This window comes from Heptranchias perlo, unplaced genomic scaffold (genome assembly GCF_035084215.1).
Source record: "Heptranchias perlo isolate sHepPer1 unplaced genomic scaffold, sHepPer1.hap1 HAP1_SCAFFOLD_148, whole genome shotgun sequence".
NCBI lineage: Eukaryota > Metazoa > Chordata > Chondrichthyes > Hexanchiformes > Hexanchidae > Heptranchias > Heptranchias perlo.
Window position 1 is genome coordinate 340,800 of NW_027138733.1, and position 21,385 is coordinate 362,184.

The 21,385-nt window shown below is 47.3% G+C and overlaps 1 protein-coding gene across 2 annotated transcripts in view; it reads right to left on the reverse strand.

The window, feature by feature from the left end:
• The window catches only part of LOC137309127 (E3 ubiquitin/ISG15 ligase TRIM25-like), a 30,919-nt gene extending 11,572 nt beyond the window's left edge, over window positions 1-19,347 (reverse strand). For both annotated transcript variants that reach the window (XM_067977418.1, XM_067977416.1), the window contains exons 1-3: window positions 18,732-19,347; window positions 9,707-9,802; window positions 8,783-9,013 (exon numbers count right to left, since the gene is read on the reverse strand). In XM_067977418.1, the coding sequence (XP_067833519.1) occupies window positions 8,783-9,013; window positions 9,707-9,802; window positions 18,732-19,292 (888 nt within the window). In that variant the 5' untranslated portion in view covers window positions 19,293-19,347. The remainder of the gene's footprint in view (window positions 1-8,782; window positions 9,014-9,706; window positions 9,803-18,731) is intronic.
• Between the last annotated feature and the right edge of the window lie 2,038 nt (window positions 19,348-21,385).

Sequence of the window (21,385 nt, forward strand, 5' to 3'; positions counted from 1 at the left end):
TATTTACTCTTAAATTATCTTAAATCTGTGTCCTCTGGTCACTGACCCCCGGCCAGTGGAAACAGTTTCTCCTTATTTACTCCGTCAAAAACTCTTCATGATTTTGGACACCTCTATTAAATCTCCCCTTGACATTCTCTGCTCTAAGGAGAACAATCCCAGCTTCTCCAGACTCTCCACATAACTGAAGTACCTCATCTCTGGTACCATTCTAGCAAATGTCCTCTGCACCCTCTTTGAGGCCTTGACATCCTTCCTAAAGTGTGGTGCCTAGAATTTGAAACAACACTCCAGCTGGGGCCTGACCAGTCATTTATAATATTATACTGGCATGGATTGAAAATTGGTTAACAGACAGGAAACAGAGAGTAGGAATAAATGGGTCTTTCTCGGGGTGGCAGGCAGTGACTAGTGGGTACCGCAGGGATCAGTGCTTGGGCCCCAGCTATTCACAATATATATCAGTGATTTGGATGAGGGAACCAAATGTAATATTTCCAAGTTTGCTGATGACACAAAACTAGGTGGGTTTGTGAGTTGTGAGGAGGATGCAAAGAGGCTTCAAGGCAATTTAGACAACTTGAGTGAGAGGGCAAATACATGGCAGATGCAGTATAATATGGATAAATGTGAAGTTATCCACTTCAGAAGGAAAAACAGAAAGGCAGAGTATTATTTAAATGGTGATTGATTGGGAGGTGTTGATGTACAAAGGGACCTGGTTGTCCTTGTATACCAGTCATTGAAAGCAAAAATGCAGGTACAGCAAGCAGTTAGGAAGGCAAATGGTATGTTGGTCTTCATTGCAAGAGGATTTGAGTACAGGAGCAAGGATGTCTTACTGCAGTTATACAGGGCCTTGGTGAGACCACACCCGGAGTATTGTGTGCAGTTTTGGTCTCCTTACCTCAGAAAGGATATATTTGCCATAGAGGGAGTGCAGCGAAGCTTCACCAGACTGATTCCTGGGATGGCAGGACTGTCGTATGACAAAAGATTGGGTCGACTAGGCCTGTATTCACTAGAGGGGATCTCATTGAAACATAAAATTCTGACAGGGCTAAACAGACTGGATGCAGGGAGGATGTTTCCCCTGCCTGGGGGGTCCAGAATGAGGGGTCACAGTCTCAGGATACAGGGTAGGACATTTAGGACGGGGATGAGGAGAAATTTCTTCACTCAGAGGGTGGTGAACCTGTGGAATTCTCTACCACAGAAGGCTGTGGAGGCCAAGTCACTGAATATATTTAAGAAGGAGATAGATAGATTTCTGGACTCAAAAGGCATAAAGGGGTATGGGGAGAGAGCGGGAATATGGTACTGAGATAGAGGATCAGCCATGATCATATTGAATGGCGGAGCAGGCTCAAAGGGCCGAATGGCCTACTCCTGCTCCTATTTTCTATAATGGTTTAGCATAACTTCCTTGCTCTATGCTACTGTTTATAAAGCCCAGGATCCCGTGTGCTTTTTTAACAGCCTTCTCACCTTGTCCTGCCACCTTCAAAGATTTGTGTACGTACACCCCCAGGTCTCTCTGTTCCTGCACCCTCTTTAAAATTGTACCATTTAGTTTATTTTGCCTCTCCTCATTCTTCCCACCAAAATACATCACTTCACACTTCTTTGCATTAAATTGCATCTACCATGTTTCTGCCCATTTCACCAGTCTGTCTACCAGTCTGTCAATCTCAGTTTTGAATATATTCAATGACTGAGCATCCACAGCCCTCTGGGTAGAGAATTCCAAAGATTCACAAACCTCTAAGTAAAGAAATTTCTCCTCATCTAGGTCCTAAATGGGCTAACTTCTCCTTATCTTGAGACTATGCCCTCCAGTTCTAGACTCTCCAGCCAGGGGAAACAGCCTCTCTGCATCTACCCTGTCGAGCCCTTTCAGAATCTTATATGTTTCAATGAGATCACCTCTCATTCTTCTAAACTCCAGAGAATATAAGCTCATTCCACTCAATCTCTCCTCATAAGACAACCCTCTCATCCCAAGAATCAATCTGGTGAACCTTTGCTGCACCCCCTCTAAGGCAAGTATATCCTTCGTTTGGTAAGGAGGTGAAAACTGTACACAGTACTCCAGATGTGGTCTCACCAGAGCCCTATATAATTGCAGCAAGACCTCCTTACTCTTAGACTCCAACCCTCTTGCAAAAAAGGCTAACGTACCATTTGCCTTCCTAATTGCTTGCTGTACCTGCATGTTAACTTTCTGTGATTCATGTGGAAGGACACCCAAATCCCTCTAAACACCAATATTTTTTAGTCTCTCACCTTTTAAAAAAATATTCTACTTTTCTATTCTTCCTGCCAAAGTGGATAATTTCACATTTCCCCACATTATACTCCACCTGCCACCGTCTCGCCCATTCACTTAACCTGTCTATATCCATTTGCAGCCTCTTTGCATCCTCCTCACAGCTTACTTTCCCACCGATCTTTGTATTGTCAGCAAACTTGGATACATTACACTCGGTCCACTAATCTAATCATTGATATATATTGTAAACAGCTGAGGCCCAAGCACTGATCCTTGCAGCACCCCACTAGTTACAACCTGTCAACCCGAAAATGACCCGTTTATTCCTACTCTCTGTTTTCTGTCCATTAAGCAATCCTCAATCCATGCTAATATATTATCCCCAATCACATGGGCCCTAATCTTCTGTGGCACCTTATCGAATGCCTTTTGAAAATCCAAATATACTACATCCACCAGTTCCCCCTCATCTACCCTGCTAGTTACACCCATAAAAAGCTCGAATAGATTTGTCAAACACAATTTCCCTTTCATAAAACCGTGCTGACTCTGCCTAATCATATTACGATTTTCTAAGTGCCCTGTTACTACGTCCTTAATAATAGATTCTAGCATTTTCTCTCCCACTGATGTCAGGCTAACTGGCCTACAGGTCCCTGTTTTCTCTCTCTCTTCTACCTTGAATACGGGGTTACATTAGCTACCTTCCAATCAACAGGTACCGTTCTAGAATCTAGGGAATTCTGGAAGATCAAAACCAATGCATCCACTATCTCTGCAGCCACCTCTTTTAAAACCCCACGATGTTGGCCATCAGGTCCAGGGGATTTGTCAGCTTTTAGTCCCATTAATTTCTCCAGTACTTTTTCTTTATGAAATCATAATTACTTTAAGTTCCTCACTCTCATTTGCCCCTTGGTTCCCCACTATTTCTGGTATGTTTTTGTCTCTTCAACGGTGAGGACAGATACAAAATATTAGTTTAACGTCTCTGCCATTTCCTTATTACGCAGGCAGAAAGGAAATGGGTGACCGCCAGGCAGAGTAAAAGGACTAGGCAGGTAGAGCAGGAGTCCCCTGGGGCCATCTCCCTCTCAAACAGATATTCTGCTTTGGATGCTGTTGGGGGAGATGGCTTATCGGGGGAAAGCAGCAAGAGCCAAGTTCGTGGCACCACGGGTGGCTCTGCTGCACAGGAGGGGAGGAAGAAGAGTGGCAGGGCTATAGTGATAGGGGATTCAATTGTAAGGGGAACAGATAGGCGTTTCTGCAGCCGCAAACATGACTCCAGGATGGTATGTTGCCTCCCTGGTGCTGGGGTCAAGGATGTCACGGAGCAGCTGCAGGGCATTCTGGAGGGGGAGCCAGTAGTCGTGAACAGCCAGTAGTCGTGGTCCATATTGGTACCAATGTCATAGGTTAAAAAAAAGGGATGAGGTCCTGCAAGGTGAATTTAAGGAGTTAGGAGATAAATTAAAAAGCAGGACTTCAAAGGTAGTGATCTCAGGATTACTACCAGTGCCACGTGCTAGTGAGCATAGGAACAGGAGAATAGACTGGATGAATGCGTGGCTGCAGGGATGGTGTAGGAGGGAGGGATTTAGATTCCTGGGACATTGGGACCGGTTCTGGGGAAGGTGGGACCTGTTCAAGCGGGACGGGTTACACCCGAGCAGGACCGGGACCAATGTCCTCGCGGGGGTGTTTGCTAGTGCTGTTGGGGAAGGTTTAAACTAGAGTGACAGGGGGATGGGAACCTGAGCAGGGAGTCAGAAGGGAGTAAAGTTGAGAGCAGCAAGAGAGGGGAAGACCCAGGGGAAATTTACAATACAAATAGTACAAACAGTTGTTCAAGAACAAGTGAACGGGAAAAGCGTAGAGCAGCGGAAAGAAAGTGTACTTTCGGCACTACAGATAAAGTAAAAACTAGAAGGCGTAAGGCGATTAACCCAGCATCAAAGCTGAAGGTCAGGCTAGGGTGTGTGGCCCAACTAAGAGTTCTATATACAAATGCACGGAGTATAAGGAATAAATTAAATGAACTACAGGTTCAAATTCAAATTGGAGGGTATGACATGATAGTTATTACGGAGACATGGCTACAGGATGGTCAGTATTGGGAACTAAATATACCAGGTTATAAGGTCCACAGGAGAGATAGGGAAAATGGAAGAGGGGAAGGAGTAGCCTTAATGATTAGAGATTAAATCACTTCAATGATAAAGGGGGATGTAACGAGAGGTAAGCAGCCAACAGAGACCTTATGGGTTGAATTGAGAAATAGGAAAGGATCTAAGACTATAGTGGGAGTTGCATATAGGAGCCCTGGCAGCAGCTCTGAAGTGCTAGATTGCATAAATGCAGAGATTAGACAAGCGTGTAAGAAAGGCATAGTGGTCTTAATGGGGGACTTTAATCTTCACATAGATTGGGAAAAGCAGACTAGAAACTATCAGAAAGGTAGCGAATTTCTTGAGTGTGTCCGGGATAGTTTTCTACAGCAGTATGTCCTAGAGGCAACAAGGGGGCAAGCCATACTAGATTTAGTAATGAGTAATGAACCAGATTTAGTTAACGGCTTAACTGTGCGTGAACATCTATCCAATAGTGATCATAACACGATCAAGTTCAATGTAGTGTTTGAAAGGGAAAAAAGTGAATCAGCAGCTAAGATTCTAGACTTGGGCAAAGCCGACTTCAATGGGATGAGACAGAGATTGTCCACAGTAAACTGGGCAAATCTGTTAATGGGTAAAACGACTGATGATCAGTGGGAAATGTTTAAAGAAACATTTAACGTGATACAGAATCGGTTTATACCCCTGAGGGGCAAGAACTCTACTTGCCAAAAAAACAGCCATGGACAACTAAAGAGGTAAGGGACAGTATAAGACATAAGGAAAGGGCATACAAAAAGGCAAAAAATGGCACAGATCCTGGCAAATGGGAAAGATACAAAGATCAACAAAGGGTCACAAAACAGATAGTAAGAGCTACAAAAAGAGAGTATGAAAAGAAACTTGCAAGGGATATCAAAACCAATACGAAGAACTTTTATAGTTATATTAGGAAAAAGAGGGTGGTCAGGAGCAGTGTTGGCCCCTTAAAAACTGAAAGTGGGGATATTGTCATTGACAATGGGGAAATGGCGGACATGTTGAACAATTACTTTGTGTCAGTATTTACAGTCGAAAAAGAGGATAGCATGCTGGAAATCCCAAGAAAACTAATATTGAATCGGGGACAGGGACTCGATCAAATTAACATAAGTAAAGCAACAGTAATGAAGAAAATAATAGCACTAAAGAGTGACAAATCTCCAGGACCAGATGGCATCCATCCCAGGGTTTTAAAGGAAGTAGGTGAGTACATTGCAGATGCCCTAACTATAATCTTTCAAAGTTCTCTAGATTCAGGAACTGTCCCTCTAGATTGGAAAATTGCACATGTCACTCTGCTTTTTAAGAAAGGAGAGAAGGGGAAGCCAGGGAATTATAGACCAGTTAGCCGAACATCTGTTGTGGGGAAAATGCTGGAGTCCAAAATTAAGGATAGGGTGACTGAACACCTTGAGAATTTTCAGTTAATCAGAGAGAGCCAGCATGGATTTGTGAAAGGTAGGTCGTGCCTGACAAATCTGATTGAATTTCTTGAAGAGGTGACGAAAGTAGTGGACAGGGGAATGTCAATGGATGTTATTTATATGGACTTCCAGAAGGCATTTGATAAGGTCCCACATAAGAGACTGTTAGCTATGATAGAAGCCCATGGAATCGAGGGAAAAGTACGGACTTGGTTAGGAAGTTGGCTGAGCGAAAGGCGACAGAGTAGGGATAATGGGTAGGTACTCACATTGGCAGGATGTGACTAGTGGAGTCCCGCAGGGATCTGTCTTGGGGCCTCAATTATTCACAATATTTATTAACGACTTAGATGAAGGCATAGAAAGTCTCATATCTAAGTTTGTCGATGACACAAAGATTGGTGGCATTGTAAGCAGTGGAGATGAAAAAATAAAATTACAAAGGGATATTGATAGATTAGGTGAATGGGCAAAACTGTGGCAAATGGAATTCAATGTAGACAAATGTGAGGTCATCCACTTTGGATCAAGAAAGGATAGAACAGGGTACTTTCTAAATGGTAAAAAGTTAAAAACAGTGGATGTCCAAAGGGACTTTGGGGTTCAGGTACATAGATCATTGAAGTGTCATGAACAGGTGCAGAAAATAATTAATAAGGCTAATGGAATGCTGGCTTTTATATCTAGAGGACTAGAGTACAAGGGGGTCGAAGTTATGCTGCAGCTATACAAAACCCTAGTTGGACCGCACCTGGAGTACTGTGAGCAGTTCTGGGCACCGCACCTTCGGAAGGACATATTGGCCTTGGAGGGAGTGCAGCGTAGGTTTACTAGAATGATACCCGGACTTCAAGGGTTAAGTTACGAGGAGCGATTACACAAATTGGGGTTGTATTCTCCAGAGTTTCGAAGGTTAAGGGGTGATCTGATCGAAGTTTATAAGATATTAAGGGGAACAGATAGGGTGGATAGAGAGAAACTATTTCCGCTGGTTGGGGATTTAAGGAGTAGGGGGCACAGTCTAAAAATTAGAGCCAGACCTTTCAGGAGCGAGATTAGAAAACATTTCCACACACAAAGGGTGGTAGAAGTTTGGAACTCTCTTCCGCAAATGGCAATTGATACGAGCTCAATTGCTAAATTTAAATCTGAGATAGATAGCATTTTGGCAACCAAAGGTATTAAGGGATATGGGCCAAAGGCAGGTATATGGAGTTAGATCACAGATCAGCCATGATCTTGTCAAATGGCGGAGCAGGCACAAGGGGCTGAATGGCCTACTCCTGTTCTTATGTTCCTATGTTCCTATTATTCCCCATTATAATTTCTCCTGTCTCTGCCTCTAAGTGACCCACATTTACTTTAACTAATCTCTTCCTTGTTACATACTGTAGAAACTCTTAAAATCTGTTTTCATATTTCTTGCTAGTTTACTCTCATATTCAATTTTCTCCCTCTGTATCATTTTCTTGGTCATCTCTTGCTGATTTCTAAAATCCTCCAAATCCTCAAGCTTACTGCTCTTTTTGGTAACATTGTAAGCCTCTTCTTTTAATCTAATACCATCCTTAACTTCTCTAGATAGCCACGGTTGGATCACTTTTCCTGTGGAGTTTTATGGGCCTTCATCGGCCCCACCTTTCCTTTAACCACCCTTTTACACTTTGTAAGTTTCTAAAAGACTTTATGTTCCCCGCTAATCTTTCCTCATACATTATCTTTGCCCCTTTCATGTCCTTTTTCAGTTCTCCTCTGCACTCTCTGTATTCTGTTTAATTCTCTACTGTGATTACTGTCTATTATGAACCTGACATTTATCATAAGCCTCCTTTTTCTGTTTCATTTTAATCTCTATTTCTTCAATCATCCAGGGAGCTCCAGCTTTGGATGCCCTTCCTTTCCCCCTCACAGGAATGTATCTAGTCTGTACCCTCTTTGAAGGCCTCCCATTGCTCATTTACTGTTTTACCTGCCAATCTTTGTTTCCAACCCACCTGGGCCAGATCCCTTTTCAACTCACTGAAATTAGCACTCCTCCAGTTGAGTATTTTTACATGTGATTGTTTCTTCTCCTTTTCCATTACTTTGCAAACCGAATGATATTGTGATCACTGTTTCCCAAATGCTCCCCCACTGAAATGTGCTCCATTTGTCCCACTTCATTCCCCAGAACGAGATTCAGCACTGCTTCCTTCCTCGTTGGGCTGGAAACATATTGAAGAAAGTTCTCCTGAACACATTTGGGGAATTCCTCCCCCTCTTTGCCCTTTACTCTGTTTTTTCCCCAGTCTATATTTGGATAATTGAACTCCCCCATTATCACTATTTGATTGTTTATGCAACAAACCAATCAACACCCAATGAAACCAAACCGTGAATTTGCGATTGAGAGTAAAGAGTTCAGTGTAAAACAGTAGGTGGGGCCAGTCACAGGAATGGGGAATAATCCAACATTTCACTGCACTCCATCCTGGGGCAGCACCAACACTCCTGGGGCAGGGCTGAGGGGGCAGCACCAACACTCCTGGGGCAGGGCTGAGGGGGCAGCACCAACACCCCTGGGGCAGGGCTGAGGGAGCAGCACCAACACTCCTGGGGCAGGGCTGAGGAGGCAGCACCAACACCCCTGGGGCAGGGCTGAGGGGGCAGCACCAACACTCCTGGGGCAGGGCTGAGGGGGCAGCACCAACACTCCTGGGGCAGGGCTGAGGGGGCAGCACCAACACTCCTGGGGCAGGGCTGAGGGGGCAGCACCAACACTCCTGGGGCAGGGCTGAGGGGGCAGCACCAACACTCCTCGGGCAGGGCTGAGGGGGCAGCACCATTGCTGGGCCCCACCAACAATCTTCAAACAATTCAGCCCTCTCACCAGCCTCACAGAAACGCCCCATTCCCCAGACATGGCCCTGTTTATATTGAAGATGTACCTGAATAAAGGAGAGAGGGTCCCTCTGTTCCAGACTCTGGTATTCTCCATCTATTAATGTCATCTGTTCCATCCTCTTGTTTAATGCTTCAGAACAGCTTCTAATCTGTGAGAGAGCTCGGAGCCCCTCCTCATCGATCAGTTTCAGTGCGTATTCTTCATCTTCTTCCAGCTGTCTCCTCCAGTCAGAGTAGCTCTTCGATAGCTTTCCTTTCAGCTCATTGATTCGTGTCTGAAACCCAAACCAACTCTCATTACAAATGGCCCTTCCACACAGCTCTTACCCTGAGCACACGGCACTTTCCAGGGACGGGACAGTTTGTTTCGATCACTACTCGATCACCCGTTAAAGATAGACGAGCAGTGGGGGGTGTCTACTGGGAGAGAAAACAGAGTTTAACGAGTGTTGCCTTGAGCCTTGAGTTTAAAAGAAAGAGCACTGTATTTAGACTGTGTATGGCACTGCCACCTGGTCCATCCACACCTGGAGTGATGGGTCCAGTTTTGGTGCCCACACCTGGTGAAGGAGATCGAGACTCTGGAGAGGACGGTGGCCAGAATGACACATAGTCTGATGGATTTAATTCTGAGGATCGGCTCCAAGAGGGAGGACGATTTAGAGAAAGGCAGGCCGAGAGGGACATGATTGAGGTTTTTAAAATGATCGAGGGATTATTGGACTCACTGGTTGGGTGAGGTATTGAGATGGATCGGGATGGTAGGACCAGAGGGTCTGTGTATAAAATCCATAGGTACAGAGTTAGTTTAGACACCAGAGTCCTCGATCTCTGGAACAGACTCCCTGAACATGTGGGGGGTTTGAAGTCACTCCCACCCTTTAAAAGGGAGCTGGGGAGGAATTTCCCAGAGTTTGTCCTGAATTGGCTGCAGATTCCAGAGTAAATCCAGTCCCACTTTTCCCTACCTTTATTTCAGCTTCTGATCTCTCCAAGTCTCGCTGTTTACTGGAACAATTCTGCTGGACTCCCCGAAGCCTCTCGATTTCTCTCTCCAATTCTTCCTGTAAAAGCAATTGGAAAGTTTTCAAAAGGGGTTCAAACTGGAATTTAAAGGGGAAATGATTCCATTCGAGGAGTGACCCCACTGGGTGTGGATAGAAAGTGGTTTGTGGGATTATCAGTGTCTGGACCCTGAGCAGAAATTTCCCTTCTGTGGCTCTCAGTAAAGAGGCGCTCCCTGCCCTGTATAAACTGAGTGACCACACACACCGGCTTCTTTTCACACTGACACACCGTGTGCTGCATTTTCACACGGACTCAGCTCCTCCATTTTCAGGAATCAGCTGAGGGGAAAGGGAGACAGACTCAGTCACACCAGCATTTCTCAAACACCAATTCCCTCTTGTGAGAAACAGTTTCTCCCCCCAGCCCCTGAGTCACCCCCCGTGGGTGTCCCTCACTCCCCCCACCGGTGATGGTCCTCTCCCTGATGGTCAGATGGCAGAATACCCCAGCATCATACAGGGCTACTACATGCTCTGCTCTACAGCCCTAATGTGGAGATGCCGGTGATGGACTGGGATCGACAAATGTAAGGAATTTTACAACACCAGGTTACAGTCCAACAGTTTTATTTGACATAAAACTGTTGGACTATAACCTACAGCCCTATGCCATGGAGTGCCAGTTCTCACAGGTGCCCACACAGTGAATTACTGAACTCCACAATGCCCTCACCAGGAGGGGCTGAGTGTGGGTGAGGGGCAGTCACCCTGGGTCACTCTAACACCCCTCCCAGTGCCCACCCTGTTCTCTAAGATAGACCAAGAGAGAAGGGAGAGAGCAAATCTGACTGACAAAAAACAATCAGCCGTAAACCCAGACCCAGGGCAGCAAGAAAACACTGGGCTAAATCAGCACTGTCTGCAATCAGTTCAAATTAATGTTCGTTATTAACAGGAAAACTCTCACTAAAAAGAATACAGAAAGACTTGCATTTATATCGTGCTTTTCACAACCTCAGAACGTCCCAAAGCGTTTTACAGCCAATGAAATATTTTTGAAGTGTCGTCACTGTTGTAATGTAGGTAACGCGGCAGCCAATTTGCGCACAGCAAGCTGCCACAAACAGCAATGTGATAATGACCAGACAGTTTGTTTTTAGTGATGTTGGTTAAGGGATAAATATTGGCCAGGACACCAGGGTTAACTCCCCTGCTCTTCAAGTATGTAAAAAGGAAGAGAGTAGCAAAAGTAAATGTTGGTCCCCTCGAGACTGAGACAGGAGAAATTATAATGGGGAATCAGGAAATGGCAGATGCGTTAAACAAATATTTTGTCTCTGTCTTCACAGTAGAAGACACAAAAAGCATACCAGAATTAGTGGGGAACCAAGGGTCTAATGAAAGCAAGGAACTTAAGTTAATTATCAGTGGAGAAAAAGTACTTGAGAAACTAATGGGACTAAAAGCCAATAAATCCCCTGGACCTGATGGCCTACATCCGGGGGTTCCAAAAGAGGTGGCTGTAGAGATAGTGGATGCATTGGTTATGATCTTCCAAAATTCCCGAGATTCCAGAACAGTCCCAGCGGATTGGAAGGTAACAAATGTAACCCCGCTATTCAAGAAAGGAGGGAGGGAGAAAACAGGAAACTACAGGCCAGTTAGCCTGACATCAGTCGTCGGGAAAATGCTGGAATCCATTATTAAGGAAGTGGCACTTAGAACATCATAATATGATTAGGCAGAGTCAACATGGTGTTATGAAAGGGAAATTGTGTTTGTCAAATTCATTTGAGTTTTTTGAGGATGTAACTAGCAGAATAGATAAAGGGGAAACAATGGATGTTGTATATTTGGATTTTCAAAAGGCATTCAATAAGGTGCCACGTAAAAGGTTGTTACACAAGATGGTGTTGGGGTAAGATATTAGCATGGATAGAGAATTGGTTAATGGACAGAAAACAGAGAGTAGGGATAAATGGGTCATTTTCAGGCTGGCAGGCTGTAACTAGTGGGGTACCGCAAGGATCAGTGCTTGGGCCTCAGCTATTTACAATCTATATTAATGACTTGGATGAAGGGACCGAGTGTATTGTATCCAAGTTTGCTGACGATACAAAGCTAGGTGGGAAAGTAAGCAGCAAGGAGGACACAAAGGGCTCGATTTTAGGAGCGTGTTTCCGGCGGGTTCCCAGCGGGGTGGCCCCGAAAATCCCGATCTCCGGTCACGTGACCGGATCGCAACGAAATCCCAGCCACTTCCGGGTACCGCGCTGACGTGCGGGGCTGCGCGCGCAAGCCCCGCTGGTGGGAATCCCGCAGGCAATTAAAGCCAGCGGGGTTCCACTTGAGAGTACTTAACTTGCTCATTGTGGTCAGTTAATGAGCTGAAGCAGCTGTCAAAAGACGAAGTGTGGGATTTTAGGTTCAAGGTAGTGAGTTTCCCACACTGGGGGAAACAGTCTCCCTCCAACCAGGCGTGTTGCAGCCAGCAGCCTGTGGCAGGTGCCAAGGTGCGCTCCACGGGGGAGAGCCCTCACCCACGCAGGAGGCCACCGCGTCACATAGGGCAACCCCTGCCCTCCACCACCCCCCGCCAAGCCAGAGGACAGACCGACACGAAACCGCAGCCCCAGTCCGAGGAACCACACACCTACCCTGCACAACCCCTCAGACCAACACCTGCCAGTTGGGTGGTGTGTGGACACCCTCGGAGGACGAAGATCATGACCAGCACCAGCAGCCTCGCAGTCCACGCCGTCCGCCTCAGAGACGTGGATCCCCCCAACACGGTGTTGTTGCACGCCCACCTGCACAGCAGGAGGGAGGGCTACCGCAGAGAGAGACGCGTCGCAGAGGGCACTACCCTCGCCACAGGGTCCACAGACCGAGGCGCAGCTCCCCGGACCTCTCCGAGCAGCAGTGCACAGGGAGGCGCAGATTCGCTCGACATGTAGTCGTGGAGATCTGCAGCCTCTTTCATGCCGAGCTGCTCCTGGCTGGCCCCAGCACCAACTGCTTACCTGTCGCTGGCAAAGTCACCACTGCCCACCACACCTTCTCCTCCGCATCCTTCCAGGGTGCAGCCGGCTACACCGCCGATGTCTCTCAGTCGTCTGCGCGGACGAGCCCTGCAAATACACCTGCACCTACTCTGCAGTAACACGATGGGTGGCATCAGTGGTGGGTCCTCATAGTGATACCCAGGAGCGGGCATTATTGGACACAACGGACAGGATTCGCGGAGACATGGCAATGGTGGTGTCAATATAATGTGTGCTGTTTGTTGCTCTGAAATTCAATATGGGTAACACCCATGACAAACCCTCAGACACCCTTGTGCACCCCCTTCATGCTGACGAGACGTTTGCCTTACGCTGCCTACTGCACATATGTGATGCATGCCCTGTGGCTGCAGCACAGGTGGTGGCAGGTTGAGTGAGGCTGGCCGTGAGGGAGATGCACGAGAGGGTGAGTATGGGATAGAGCCATGAGATTGTATGAGGATTGGGTTGCGTGTTAGTGGCAGGATGAGTACTGGCGAGGTGAGTAGGTGGAGGTAAGATGAGGATGGGGTGTGAGTGGGTATGAAGGGTGATGTGACAGAATAGTGTTGGCGGTGCCGAAGGAGATGTGGGGTGGGGGCAGTGTTGTGGCAGACGGAGTGTAGGGGAAAGACTTCGTGTTCTCACTGTGGCGGACCTACTGCGGTCATTGCAGCGCCTCCTGCACTGTATGCAGGTGGGCCATATGTTGGTGGCGCAGGTGACCCCCTCTGCCACCTCGAGCCAGGCCTTCTTGGTGGCAGAGGCAGGCCGCTTCCTCCCGCCCGCCGGGGGGAAGATCTGTGTCCTCCCCCTCCTCCTCACCCCATCTGATGATACCTGGGGTGAGGCATCATTAAACTGGGAGCAGCCTTCCCCCTGGGCTGCTCCATGCTGCAATTTGTCCCATTGGTTGCAGCATCTGTCAGTGGAGGACTGCCCCTTTAACTAGAGAGCCTCCAGCTGACAGATCGTACTGCGCATGCGCAGCCTGACCGACACGCAGGCCAGCGCCGTGGACCCCGGAGGAGCAGGTAATTGATTCCTATTAGGGTGTTGCCTGCTACGATCGCGTGGACAACCCACTAATTTCGCCGTCCGCGTTTTCGACGCTCCCGGAGGACCACCCGCTGGGAACCCGCAGGCCTGCTAAATTCGAGCCCAAAGAGTCTGCAAAGGAATATAGACAGGTTAAGTGAGTGGGCAAGAAGGTGGCAGATGGAGTATAATGTGGGGAAATGTGAGATTATTCACTTTGGTAGGAAGAATAGAAAAACGGAATATTTTTTAAATGGTGAGAAATTATTAAATGTTGGTGTCCAGAGAGACTTAGGTGTCCTGGTACAAGAAACACAAAAAGTTAACATGCAGGTACAGCAAACAATTAGGAAAGCAAATGGCATGTTGGCCTTTATTGCAAGGGGGTTGGAGTACAAGAGTAAGGAAGTCTTACTACAATTGTACAGGGCTTTGGTGAGACCACACCTGGAGTACTGTGTACAGTTTTGGTCTTCTTATCTAAGGAAGGATATACTGGCCTTAGAGGCGGTGCAACAAAGGTTCACAAGTTTGATTCCTGGGATGAAGAAAGTAATAGCACTAAAGAGTGACAAATCCCCAGGACCAGATGGTTTCCATCCCAGGGTTTTAAAGGAAGTAGGTGAGCACATTGCAGATGCCCTAACTATAATCTTTTGAAGTTCTCCAGATTCAGGAACTGTCCCTCTAGATTGGAAAATTGCACATGTCACTCCACTTTTTAAGAAAGGAGAGAGAGGGAAACCAGGGAATTATAGACCAGTTAGCCTAACATCTGTTGTGGGGAAAATGCTGGAGTCTATGGGCCCGATGTTAGCAGGGCTGCGGGTTCTCGGCGGGGAGGGGGGCTATCGGGCGTGTGGGTAATGCGCCCGGTGAAATTAGTCAGCTTCCCGCGCGATTGTAGCAGACAATCCACTAATTGGATCCACTTATCTGGTCCTCCGGGTTCCCCACTGCTGATCTGCGCGTCGGGCGGGCTGCGCATGCGCAGTAAGATCTGTCAGCTGGAGGCGCTCTATTTAAAGGGGCAGTCCTCCACTGACAGATGCTGCAACAAATAACAAAAATTACAGCACGGAGCAGCCCAGGGGAAAGGCTGCTCCCAGTTTAATGATGCCTCACTCCAGGTATCAATACATGGGGTGAGGAGGAGGAGGAGGACAGAGATCTTCCTCCCGGCGGGCAGGAGGAAGCGGCCTGCCTCCGCCACCAGGAAGGCCTGGCTCAAGGTGGCAGAGGAGGTCACCAGCGCAACCAACATATCGCCCATCTGCATACAGTGCAGGAGGCGCTCCAATGACCTCAGTAGGTCAGCCAAAGTGAGTACACGTAGTCTTTCCCCTACACTCCGTCTGCCACATCACTGCCCCCACCCCACATCTCCTTCAGCACTGCCAACACTACTGTGTCACATCACCCCTCATACCCACTCAAACCTCATCCTCATCTTACCTGCACCTACTCACCTCGCCAGTACTCATCCCGCCACTACCACGCAACCCAATCCTCATACAATCTCATGTCTCTATCTCATACTCACCCTCTCGTGCATCTCCCTCACGGCCAGCCTCACTCAACCTGCCACTACCTGTGCTGCAGCCACAGGGCATGCATCACATATGTGCAGTAGGCAGCATAAAGCAAACATATCATGACCATGAAGGGGATGCACAAAGGTGTTTGAGGGTTTGTCATGGGTGTTACTTATATTGAATTTCTGAACAACTCACATTACATATTATATTGGCACCACCACTGCCATGTCTTCGCGAATCCTGTCTGGTTTGTGCAATAATGCCTGCTCCTGAGGATCACTATGAGGACCCACAACTGATGCCACCCATTGTGTCACTGCAGAGTGGGTGTAGGTGTATTTGCAGGGCTCTTCTGCGCAGACGACTGAGAGACATCGGCGATGTCCCCGGTTGCACCCTGGAAGGATGCAGAGGAGAGTTTTTGAGGGCTGTGGTGACTTTGACAGCGACAGATAAGAAGATGGTGCTCGGGCCAGCCAGGAGCAGCTCGGCATGAAAGAGGCTGCAGATGTCCACGACTACATGTCGAGTGACTCTGAGCCTCCGTGTGCACTGCTGCTCAGAGAGGTCCAGGAGGCTGAGCCTCGGTCTGTGGACTCTGTGGCGAAGGTAGTGCCCTCTGCAACGCATCTCTCTCTGCGGTAGCCCTCCCTCCTGCTGTACAGGTGGATGTGTCACAGCACTCTGTTGTGGAGCTCCACGTGTCAGAGGTGGACGGCGTGGATGGTGAGGCTGGTGATGCTGTTTGCCCTCCGAGGAGGTCATGACTGCAGCTACGGCGGCCCCCATCCACAAGATGTACATCTGAGGGGGTCCGCAAGGTAGGTACATGTCTCTGGACCCCGGGGTAAGTGTGCAGGTTGGTGACTTTGACTGTCAGGAGGAGGGTGGTGGAGGCCAAACTTTGTCCCAAGTGACAGAGTGGCCTCCTGCAATGGGTGAGGGTCTCCCCCCATCCCACCTGTCAAATGGACCTTTGCAGCTGCCACAGGCTAACAGCTGCAACAGGTCCATTTGACCTGGGAGTGTTTCCCCCAGTGTGGGAAACAGTCCCAGTTTGTTCAAAAATCCCACCCCTCCTTACATAATCCCTTAATCAGGTCAGTTAATGACCTGAAATACCTAAATAAATACTTTCAAGTGGCATCCCGCTGGCTTTAATTGCCTGCGGGATTCCCACCAGCGGGGGCTGCGCGCGCATGCCGGCACGTCAGTGGGGAACCCGGAAGTGCGCGGGTTCGGGGCGGGCTCCGGTCCAGCTCCGGGATTCTCCCATTTTCGGAGCCCCCCCCCGCCAGGAACGCACCCGATAGCGGGTGCTAAAATGACGCCCTATAATTAAGGATAGAGTGACTGAACACCTCGAGAATTTTCAGTTAATCAGAGAGAGCCAGCAAGGATTTGTGAAAGGTAGGTCGTGCCTGACAAATCTGATTGAATTTTTTGAAGAGGTGACTAAAGTAGTGGTCAGGGGAATGTCAATGGATGTTATTTATATGGACTTCCAGAACGCATTTGATAAGGTCCCACATAAGAGACTGTTAGCTAAGATAGAAGCCCATGGAATCAAGGGAAAAGTACAGACTTGGTTAGGAAGTTGGCTGAGCGAAAGGCGACAGAGAGTAGGGATAATGGGTAAGTATTCATATTGGCAGGATGTGACCAGTGGAGTCCCGCAGGGATCTGTCTTGGGGCCTCAATTACTCACAATATTTATCAATGACTTAGATGAAGGCATAGAAAGTCTCATATCTAAGTTTGTCGATGACATTAAGATTGGTGGCATTGTAAGCAGTGTAGATGAAAACATAAAATTACAAAGCGATATTGATAGATTAGGTGAAAGGGCAAAACTGTGGCAAATGGATTTCAATGTAGACAAATGTGAGGTCATCCACTTTGGATCAAAAAAGGATAGAACAGGGTACTTTCTAAATGGTAAAAAGTTAAAAACAGTGGATGTCCAAAGGGACTTAGGGGTTCAGGTACATAGATCATTGAAGTGTCATGAACAGGCGCAGAAAATGTTCAATAAGGCGAATGGAATGCTGACCTTTATATCAAGAGGACTAGAGTACAAGGGGGCAGAAGTTATGCCGCACCTGGAGGACTGTGAGCAGTTCTGGGCACCGCACCTTCGGAAGGACATATTGGCCTTGGAAGGAGTGCAGCATAGGTTGACTAGAATGATACCCGGACTTCAAGGGTTAAGTTACGAGGAGAGATTACACAAATTGGGGTTGTATTCTCTAGAGTTTCGAAGGTTAAGGGGTGATCTGATCAAAGTTTATAAGATATGAAGGGGAACAGATAGGGTTCATAGAGAGAAACTATTTCTGCTGGTTGGGGATTCAAGGAGTAGGGGGCACAGTCTAAAAATTAGAGCCAGACCTTTCAGGAGTGAGATTAGAAAACACTTCTACACACAAAGGGTGGTAGAAGTTTGGAACTATCTTCCGCAAATGGCAATTGATACTAGCTCAATTGCTAAACTTAAATCTGAGATAGATAGCTTTTTGGTAACCAAAGGTATTAAGGGATATGGGCCAAAGGCAGGCATATGGAGTAAGATCACAGATAAGCCATAATCTTATTAAATGGTGGAGCAGGCTCGAGGGGGTGAATGGCCTACTTCTGTTCCTATGTTCCTATGAGAGGGTTGTCCTATGAGGAGAGGTTGAGTAAAATGGGCCTATACTCCCTGGAATTTAGAAGAATTAGAGGGAATCTCACTGAAACATGTAAGATTCTGAGGAGGCTTGACAGGGTGGAGGCTGAGAGGTTGCTTCCCCTGGCTGGAGAGTCTAGAACGAGGGGGCATAGTCGCAGGATAAAGGGTCGGCCATTCAAGACTGAGATGAGGAGGAATTTCTTCACTCAGAGGGTAGTGAATCTTTGGAATTCTCTATCCCAGAGGGCTGTGGATGCTGAGTCATTGAGTATATTCAGGGCTGAGATAGATAAATTTTTGGACTGCAGGGGAATCAAGGGATCTGGGGATCGGGCGGGAAAGTGGAGTTGAGGTTGAAGATCAGCCATGATCTGATTAAATGGGGGAGTGGGCTCGAGGGGCCGTATGGCCCACTCCTGCTCCTGATTCTTATGTTCTTATGTTCAAAATAGTGCCCTGGGATCTTTTACCTCCACCTGAGAGGGCAGGTGGGGCCTCGGTTTAAAGTCTCATCCAAAAGATGGCACCTCCAACAATGCAGCACTCCCTCATTACTGCACTGGAGGGTCAGCCGAGATTTTGTGCTCAAGTCTCTGGAGTGGGACATAAACCCATGCCTTCCTGCCTCAGAGGCGAGAGTGCTGCCCACTGAGCCATGGCTGACTGTATTTAATATCAGGAATTGTGTCACTCACCTTAATTGCAGCTTGTGCCTGATCGAGGCTCAGCACTGTGTGGGATTTATGTTTCCCTATTATTGTACAGGAAACACACACACTCTCTGCATCATCTTTACAGTAGTATTCAAAGACCTTCTTATGGTCAAGGCAGTGTCTCTCTGTAAGGTCAGCCGTAGGCTCGATTAGGGTGTGATCTTTCAAGGCCTCATTCCGTAAATGTGGCTTTAAATGAAGGGAACAAAAGGAAGTTTCACATTTCAGACACGTCTTCACAGCTGGGGTTGGATTTTCTTCACAGTACTCACACATGACACGGCCTGAATCAGCAGGAGGCTGTGAGCGATTGTATTTCTCCACGATATTACACAGCGTGAAGTTTCTCTCCAGACTGGGCCTGGGGTTGAATTTCCGGCGACACTGAGGGCACTCAAACCCTTCTGGGCCTGCTGTCTGGGCCCAAACTCCCATAATACATTTCAAACAGAAACTGTGCAGACAGGGTAATATCACCGGGTCCTGGTACACCTGGAGACACACAGCACAGGTTAATTCATCCTCGAAAGCTCCGGGCTCCATTCCTCCAGCACCTGAAAGAGTTTTCCTGCAGCACAGAGAGAGAGAGAGAGAGAGAGCGAAGGACCAGAGCAGGAAGTGAAATTCTCATAAACACTCGGTGCAAGGAGTGACAAAGTTAGTTTCAGTTTCATGACTCACTTTGGCTGAAGATTAACCCTTTCAGGCCTGCAGTAGCAGCTCAGAAATAAAATCAGAAAACCAAGATTGCAATTTTACAATCTGGAGCCAGAATACAGCAAGCTGGGCTCAGTAAACACAAACCGAAAACTAATCAGCTCAGACCAGACCCTAAACGGTTTAACAAATGATTTAAAACTGATATAAAGAGGAACAATAACCTTTATAAATCCCCCAGAGAAGAAAGGGAAGGAGCTCTCTGGGAGGAATGGAAAAATGTACAGAAAAAGTTAAAAGGTTTATCAGTGGTTAAAGAGAGATGAGAAAAAGCAAAGCAGCAGAGGCTACAAGTCTTAGTAAACTTGACACGAAACATGTCCGACCAACACAGAGCTGGAAACCAACAAAGACAAAAGAATGTTGGACAACAAATCCAAATCAGGAGAATACAGTCAGAGGAAGTCATGGTCAAACTGTACAGGGCTCTGGTCATTCCCATTCCAGTACTGTGTCCAGTTCTGGTCAGACCCACCCCGAGCACTGTGTCCAGTTCTGGTCAGACCAACCTTGAGTACTGTGTCCAGTTCTGGTCAAACTCACCTCACGTACTATGTCCAGTTCTGGTTAGACTCACCTTGAGTACTGTGTCCAGTTCTGGTCAGACCCCCCTTGAGTATTGTGTCCAGTTCTGGTCAGACCCCCCTTGAGTATTGTGTCCAGTTCTGGTCAGACCCACTCCAGTACTGTGTCCAGTTCTGGTCAGACCCACCTCGAGTACTGTGTCCAGTTATGGACATATGAACATAGGAACAGGAGGAGGCCATTCGGCCCCTCCAGCCTGTTCCACCATTCAGTAAGATCATGGCTAATCTGTATCATAATTCCATCTACCCCCTTTGGTTCCGTAACCCTTAATACCCTTACGCAACAATAATCTATCAATCTCAGTTTTGAAATTTTCTATTGGCCCCCTGCCTCAACAGCTTTTTGGGGGAGAGAGTTCCAGATTTCCACTCCCCTTTTTGTGAAGAAGTGTTTCCTGACATCACCCCTGAACGACTGAGCTCTAATTTTAAGATTATTCCCCCTTGTTTTGGAAGTTCCCGACCAGAGGAAATAGTTTCTCTCTATCTACCCTATCACATCCTTTAAACATTTGAAACATCCCTTAATCTTCTCAACTCAAGTGAATACAAGCCTAGTCTATGCAACCTGTCCTTATAATTTAACCCTTTTAGCCCTGGTATCATTCTGGTGAATCTGCACTGCACCCACTCCGAGGCCAAGGTATCTTTCCTGAGGTGCGGTGCCCAGACCTGAACCCAGTCTCCAGATGTGGTCTTACCAGAGCTCTGCACAGCTGGAACATCACTTCCACCCCTTTATACTTGAGATAAAGGCTCACATTCCATTCATCTTTTTAATTATTTTTTGTACCTGTCCACTAGCATTTGGTAATTTCTATACCAGGCCCAACCATCTTCAGCTGCTTCATCAATGACCTTCCCTCCATCATAAGGTCAGAAATGGGGATGTTCGCCAATGATTGCTCAGTGTTCAGTTCCATTCGCAACCCTTCAAATAATGAAGCAGTCCGAGCCCGCATGCAGCAAGACCTGGACAACATCCAGGCTTGGGCTCATAAGTGGCAAGTAACATTCGTGCCAGACAAGTGCCAGACAATGACCATCTCCAATAAGAGAGAGTCTAACCACCTCCCCTTGACATTCAATAGCATTACTATTGCCGAATCCCCCACCATCAACATCCTGGGGGTCACCATTGACCAGAAACTTAACTGGACCAGCCACATAAATACTGAGGCTACAAGAGCAGGTCAGAGGCTGGGTATTCTGCGGCGAGTGACTCACCTCCTGACTCCCCAAAGCTTTTCCACCATCTACAAGGCACAACTCAGGAGTACGATGGAACACTCTCAATTTGCCTGGATGAATGCAGCTCCAACAACACTCAAG